Raw genomic sequence first — 7368 nt, 5'->3', positions numbered from 1 at the left:
AAATGAATATGTTTTCTCCATTATAATAATATGTACTTGAAAAACTATTGCTATAGGTAAATAATATTATATATTTTTAAAATACATACATACATATATAATAAATATTTCGAAAAAAAAAATGTTTTTAAAATACATCATATTAAATTTGTTAAAAAAAAAAGTACTAAAAACAAAATACAAACAAATTTAAAGGCAAATTTTTGAAAAACAAATACTTTGATACTTATATTTATATAAAAAAAAGAACTTTGATAAATTAAAAATAATAATTTTAAAGTAATAATTAAACAATTATTTTCTTTATAAAAATTATGAATTGCAGTTCAGTGTATGCGGCACCTTTGCTAGCGTCAGCAGCCAATGGCATGCAGTATGGTATGCAGTCAACAGCCTCAGCTTCAACACCTCCGCCAACAGCCTCACAACATCATAGCTCTGGTTCAGGTGTAGCCACTACATCGAGTCAAAGTAATCATACTACCGCTGGGGCTTTAACAACTACTCCAATAACAATAATCTCAATGAAACAAATTCTCATTCGGATGACTATGGTTCACCCAAAAGTACACAAAGTAATGGTGCTGGTGGTGGTGGTGGTACTTTGCCAGCATTCCAGCGTATAGCCACTACTTCCTATAATCAAAATACACATGCTTCAGCAGTCGATCGTTATGGCTCCTTGACTAATTATAGAACTCATGTAAGTTGCTTTAAAATACTCTAACGTTTTTTTTTCAAAATTTACTTTATTAAATATATTTTATTTTTCCTTTTCTTGACAATTTAGAACGATACTTGGTCTAGTCCTTATGAGGCCATTAGTTATGCTCCCTCTTCGGTGGTGGGTAATCAAGCTTTGAATAATGTCCTAACTGCCGCCAATACAAATGTTATAACGTTCCGCTGTTAATGGTCGTACGGTCAGCTCATCAGCTGAGGTAACAAGTCCTGCTGCTGCTGCTACTAATTTAGTAGCAGCCCATTTGTCGGCCTCTGCCTCATTGTCAGCCAGTAAGTTTAAATTTAAATTTCAATTAATATTGTTTATTTTTGTTTCGTAGTTAATTACTTTATTTATTATTTATATTAAAAACACGTATTTGCCTAGTATTATATATTAATTTAAACTGATAAGCTTTATATATTAATGTGTTCACACATACCAAAACAAAAAAAAAGAAGAAAAAGGCTATGACCTTTTTCTTAAAGCAGACAAACAGTATTTAAAATAATTTAAATATAATTTCAAGTTAATTTATTTATAAAAAAAAAATATTTCAAAACGTTGAAAACCTATATTCTCTCAAGAAATTTCTTTGAATTTCCCTGCCTTATGTATCTGTCCCTTCATTAACACGCATGTGTGGCCACATTAAAGAAAAACATAAATTTGTGCTTATAAAAATTTCACACTTACTCAGTTTTCACAAAATTGTTGTTTGAGTATCCTTCAAAATTTAGGTAGATTTTAAGAAAATTTTCTTTTTCCTATTTACGTAACCTGTGTAAATGTGGTCTGGGTTTTGGTTTTTGTGTAAATATTTACTAGTTAAATAAAGGACTTTGTGAAAACCATTTGTTGTTATAGATTTCCATACAGTTTTTTTCTATTTAAAATTAGTCTTTTGTAGTGGATTGGTTTTAGTTAACGACTTCCTTTTAAAGCTACAACTAATTTGAATTTACTGTTCCTAAAGCCTAAAAAATGAACAAGATGTTAAAACCTTCAACTGCTTTCAACTTTCACTTTCTGTACGTTTAAGTCACGTCTGAGTGTCTTCTAAAAGTCACTTGCATGTAACTAATTGATGGCTCTTCTGCGAGGAAAAGTTCTTCCAAACAAAACAACAATATAATTATACTCCAGCGATTAAATGTGAGAGCACATTCATCGTATTATCGCATGGAAGACACTTTCGAGTTTCGCTATAAAAAGTTGGTTAGATAGATAGACAGACAGACAGATGGATAGATAGATAGATAGATATATAGATAGATAGATAGATAGATAGATAGATAGATAGATAGATAGATAGATAGATAGATAGATAGATTCGCTCGCTCGCTCGCTCGCTCGCTCGCTCGCTCGCTCGATCGCTCGCCTCGCTCGCTCTCCTCGCTCGCTCCTCGCTCGCTCCTCGCTCGCTCGCTCGCTCGCTCGCTCGCTCGCTAGCTCGCTCGCTAGCTCGCTCGCTCGCTCGCTCGCTCGCTCGCTCGCTCGCTCGCTCGCTCTCGCTCGCTCGCTCGCTCGCTCGCTCTCTCGCTCGCTCGCTCGCTCGCTCGCTCTCTCGCTCGCTCTCTCGCTCGCTCGTCGCTCGCTCGCTCGCTCTCGCTCGCTCGCTCGCTCGCTCTCTCTCGCTCGCTCTCTCGCTCTCTCGCTCCTCGCTCGCTCGCTCGCTCGCTCTCTCTCGCTCGCTCGCGCTCTCGCTCGCTCTCTCTCTCGCTCGCTCGCTCGCTCTCGCTCGCTCGCCTCGCTCTCTCTCTCTCGCTCTCTCGCTCGCTCGCTCGCTCGCTCGCTCGCTCGCTCGCTCCTCGCTCGCTCGCTCCTCGCTCGCTCGCTCTCTCGCTCGCTCGCTCTCGCTCTCGCTCGCTCGCTCTCGCTCGCTCCTCGCTCGCCTCTCTAGCTCGCTCTCTCGCTCGCTCGCTCTCTCGCTCGCTCGCTCTCTCTCTCTCTCTCGCTCTCTCGCTCGCTCTCTCTCTTCGCTCTCTTCTCTCGCTCTCTCTCTCTCTCTCTCTCTCTCTTCGTCCTGCTCTCTGCTCTCTCATCTCTCTTCTCCGCTCGTCTTCGTTCGCTCGTTCTATCTTTCGTTTCATTCTTCGTTCGTTTGCCGGATATATGTATGTTTCATCAAATCCAAATTAACAACAGAGGGCCTCCCATCGGGCCTATTCGGGAAGTGTGAATCCTGGGTCGACTGACTGGACTCTACAAAAACTCCTACCTGAGGCTCAACAATAAGCGAATTTAAACTTATCATTAAGTTAATTTTTGGCTTCTTCAAAGCAAAGTTTTAAAACGTTACAAAAACTTTTTTCTTTAAGTTTTTCCGGTTTCTTTCGTCAAATGATATCGGTCAAGTGGGTTGCTAAACAGTTGTAATTAAGAATTTTGAACCTCATAACATATTTGAATCATTTGAGCGAGTACTTAAAACAATACAAAAATATCCTTTGAAAGTTTCCCAACAGTTTGATATCAAAGAAAATCTACTGTTACTATGATTAAAATCCGTCCAAATTTTTTCGATTTTAAGTTCCCTGAGTAACTGAATAGTAAGATACTAGCCCTAAGACTTAAAAGGTTTAAGAGAATAGTTTAAATATAATTAAGATAAAAGATCAAAAACTTACGTAGAAGCAATATTTCATTTAAAATATCAAAAAAATATCGTTTAGATTAGAGCCCCAAATAAATTAAACATGAATATTAACAATAACTTAAACTTAGTTTAAATTAAAAACTAACATACTCCTCCTTAAAATATGCTACTAATATTAATTTTATTCTTAAGCCTACAAATACTCTACATCAACTAACCTACTATCATTTTTTTATTTAAAATCATTCAACACTATTTATATTTCTTTTTTAAATCATTTAGAAAAACAAACAAATATTTATTATTTTTTATAATAAATTCAATTAATTTTTTTTTTGATTTGTTACACAATCACACATAATTTTTACTACAACAAAACAACAACAATAGGAACTATATAACTTTTGTTTTTCATTAAATTATTAAGTAAAATTTTTTTTATGTTTTGGAAACGTTAAAATAGCAAAAAAAGAAACCCCAAACATTATAAATATTGATGGTATTTTGTTATGTGTCTATTATATTTGAAGCATTTTTTGATGCCGATTTTTTTACGGAGGGGCGAGAATGTGTCAATTGTGGTGCAATTTCAACTCCACTATGGCGACGTGATAATACCGGACATTATTTATGCAATGCGTGCGGTCTTTATCATAAAATGAACGGAATGAATCGTCCCTTAATTAAACCACCCAGAAGATTGGTAAATTATTTTACAGTAATTACAAAAAAGAAAAACAAAATTTTTGAATTTATCTTTTATAATTTACAAAAAAAAAAATAAAGAAAATCAAGCTTATAGAAATCCTTTGCCCTTTGTTTTTAAAACGTTCTCGCTTCTTAAAAGTTTATAGTTTTGCAGAGATTAAAAAAAACCTAGAAAAATTAATTGAATTTATTATAAATATAAAATAACAAAAAAAATTAATATTTTAATAAGTTTTTTTTTTGTATTATTTTGAATGAATGCTTTAGTTAGTTTGTTAAAATTTTGTAGAAAAAAAATTAAATGCAATTAATTTTTTTTTGTTTGTTAAACATTTAATTAATGAAACAACTCAATCACTATATTACAGTGGCCGCTGAATCAGGCGGGGATTTCTATAAGACCTTTCCGTATACAAATCGGAACAGCAACAACAACAACAGCACTACCAACATTAAAGAGGAACATGTTGTTAGTCGTGCTACTTCGCGACGTCTGGTAGGTGTTTTTCTTAATATACGATTTGTTTTTTATTTTTTCAATTCAAAAATTTTGTTTTTTTCTAATTTTTGAGTATTTGATAATTGTCCAATTCACAATAGATTGTGCGATTGTGAATACGACAATTGTTTTTTAAGTTAGAAAACTTTTAATTAATTTTTGTTTTTTTTTTCTTAATTTTTTAATAAAGAGTGCCTCTAGAAGGGCTGGTTTGACTTGCTCCAATTGTTTGACTACCCAAACTTCTTTATGGCGTCGTAATCCCAATGGTGAACCGGTGTGTAATGCCTGTGGTCTCTATTACAAGCTGCATAGTGTTAAACGTCCCTTAACCATGAAAAAGGATACAATACAGGTAAATTTTTAAAGAAATTATACAATATTCTAAATTTTTCTAGAAAAGTTTTTATAAATTAAGAATTCCGAACTAAATTTTTATAAAATTTTTTCTTCAACAGACTCGCAAACGTAAACCCAAAGGCTGTAAAGCCGAAAAATTATCGAAAAAGCAAGCTGCCGCAAATGCAGCTCTTGCTGCGGCGTCTGAACAATCTATAAATGCCTCAAATAATACTCTCAATACTAGCACAGAAAGTGCCAACTTGAGCCTGCTCAATGGCGATCATGGTAAGTGTTAAACGAAAACTATAGCTCATCTCTCAGCATGCTTATTAATAATTTATCGTATTCTTCTCTTTTTTGTCTCTTTTCATATTGATTATCAATTTAATTGTCGTTTTATTGTGGGGTAAAAAAATTTATGTTTAAAATAAAGATATTAAACCTTTAACACAACAATTATTAAATGCATCAACATCATCACTAACACAATCGGCGGCTACATCACCCACCAATAGTATATCATCGCCTTGTCATAATAACAATAACAATAATCACAGCATGAATATGTCACCAACATCACCGTTAATGCAACAACAACAACAGCAACAGCAGCAATCACAACAGCTTAATAATATGGGTAATATGTCACCACAGCAATATCAGCAACAACATGCACAACAGCAGCAGCAGCAACAAATGTCACCCATAATGTTTCAACATCATCAACATCAAGCCTCATCTGCCTCTTCATCTCCCTCTAATCATTTAAATTCTAATAATAATAACAATAACAATACAACAACATTTAATCATAATGATAATGAAAATTTGAAATTTATGCAAAAATATATACAACAGCAACAGCAAGCGGAACAACAACAATTAATGAATACAACCACACCACAGCAACATACAACGAATACGCTAATGAATCCTCATTCACCCAGCAGCAGCAACAACAACACCACATCACCAACAGCAGCAGCTGCCAACAAATGTGCAACTCCCAACAACAACAACAATTCACAGACACAACAACAACAGCAGCAACAACAATATCTACAGCAACAATTACACCAACATCATCATCATCAACAGCAGCAACAACTATTAACAGCCAACAATCCTCATGGTCACCCAACCAATCTACATATGGGATCTAATCATCATAGTCCTATAAATTCCTATCATCCCGAACCACCAACCAACTCACCACCCACCTCTCCTGTCTATGAAACTTATGGTGAATTATTACCTTCCTCGAATGATCCCAATAACAGCATTAAAATCGAACAATTACATCAACATTTGGCTGAAGAGCAACAACACCAGCAGCACCAACAACAACAACAGCAAATCTTACACAGCCATTTAAATAATATGAGTCGTAGTCCCTCCATGGATGATGATTATGAATATCATCAATTTTTACTACAACGTCAGCAACATTTACACGATTTGCAACAGCAACAGTTTTTGCAATTCGTTCCACAACATTTGCATGATTTTAGTCGTAAGTTCGATAGGGAGACTGTAGTGAAAATGGAATAATTTTAAAGATGTTATTTAATCCGTTTCCAGTTGTTAGACTGGAGCTCGAAGGACCATATACATTTTCATTTCAGTCGTTACAAAACTTTGGTTTTTATAACTTTTAAAATTTCTATTTTAAAAGAAATGTTTAAACCCTTTTCTAGCTGAGGGAACTTATAAGTAACACTTCGTATAAATATTTTTACTATAGAAAGTTCTTGGAGCAACTGAAATGATATCTTAGTTCCGAAAGACTCGGTGCTATAAAATTTGCTTTCCACAAAAGGCTATTTATTGAAAAAAAAAAACTCTCAAAAAATTCGAATTATAATTCAAAAAACTCAATTTTAAAGGTTATGAGTTTCGAAGGAATTCTAAATTTTAACCAACTTTATCTGGTTATTGCCCAGGCATGGAAAATTAAGATTTTAAAATAGTACTAATTTATAAAAAGAGTATTTTTTACTTTTTAAAGTACTAAAGTTGAATAGATTATAGACTAGACTATGGACTAGACCAGAGACTAGACTATAGACTAGACCAGAGACTAGACTATAGACTAGACTATAGACTAGACTATAGACTAGACTATAGACTAGACTATAGACTAGACTATAGACTAGACTATAGACTAGACTATAGACTAGACTATAGACTAGACTATAGACTCTATAGACTAGACTATAGACTAGACTATAGACTAGACTATAGACTAGACTATAGACTAGACTATAGACTAGACTAGAGACTAGACTATAGACTAGACTATAGACTAGACTATAGACTAGACTATAGACTAGACTATAGACTAGACTATAGACTAGACTATAGACTAGACTATAGACTAGACTATAGACTAGACTATAGACTAGACTATAGACTATAGACTATAGACTAGACTATAGACTAGACTATAGACTAGACTATAGACTAGACTATAGACTAGACTATAGACTAGACTAT

At 34.4% G+C, this 7368-nt stretch overlaps 1 protein-coding gene across 1 annotated transcript; it reads left to right on the top strand.

Moving 5' to 3' along the window:
- Window positions 1–325: 325 nt before the first annotated feature.
- Window positions 326–6938, top strand: LOC119615685 (box A-binding factor-like; the record flags this gene model as incomplete). The annotated part of the gene is given in 8 exon segments (XM_037971691.1): window positions 326–471; window positions 513–703; window positions 791–897; window positions 899–1014; window positions 3854–4026; window positions 4721–4885; window positions 4989–5157; window positions 5306–6938. Coding segments are annotated over 8 exon segments (2185 nt in total), but the record flags the coding sequence as incomplete, so codon positions are not given.
- Between the last annotated feature and the right edge of the window lie 430 nt (window positions 6939–7368).

The sequence above is a fragment of the Lucilia sericata genome, unplaced genomic scaffold, assembly GCF_015586225.1.
Source record: "Lucilia sericata isolate MDLA Ls3-8-SP2 unplaced genomic scaffold, ASM1558622v1 Contig007028F_arrow, whole genome shotgun sequence".
In the NCBI taxonomy this organism is placed as follows: domain Eukaryota; kingdom Metazoa; phylum Arthropoda; class Insecta; order Diptera; family Calliphoridae; genus Lucilia; species Lucilia sericata.
The sequence above is the reverse complement of the archived record's forward strand: the minus strand, read 5'-3'. Positions and strand labels throughout refer to the sequence as shown.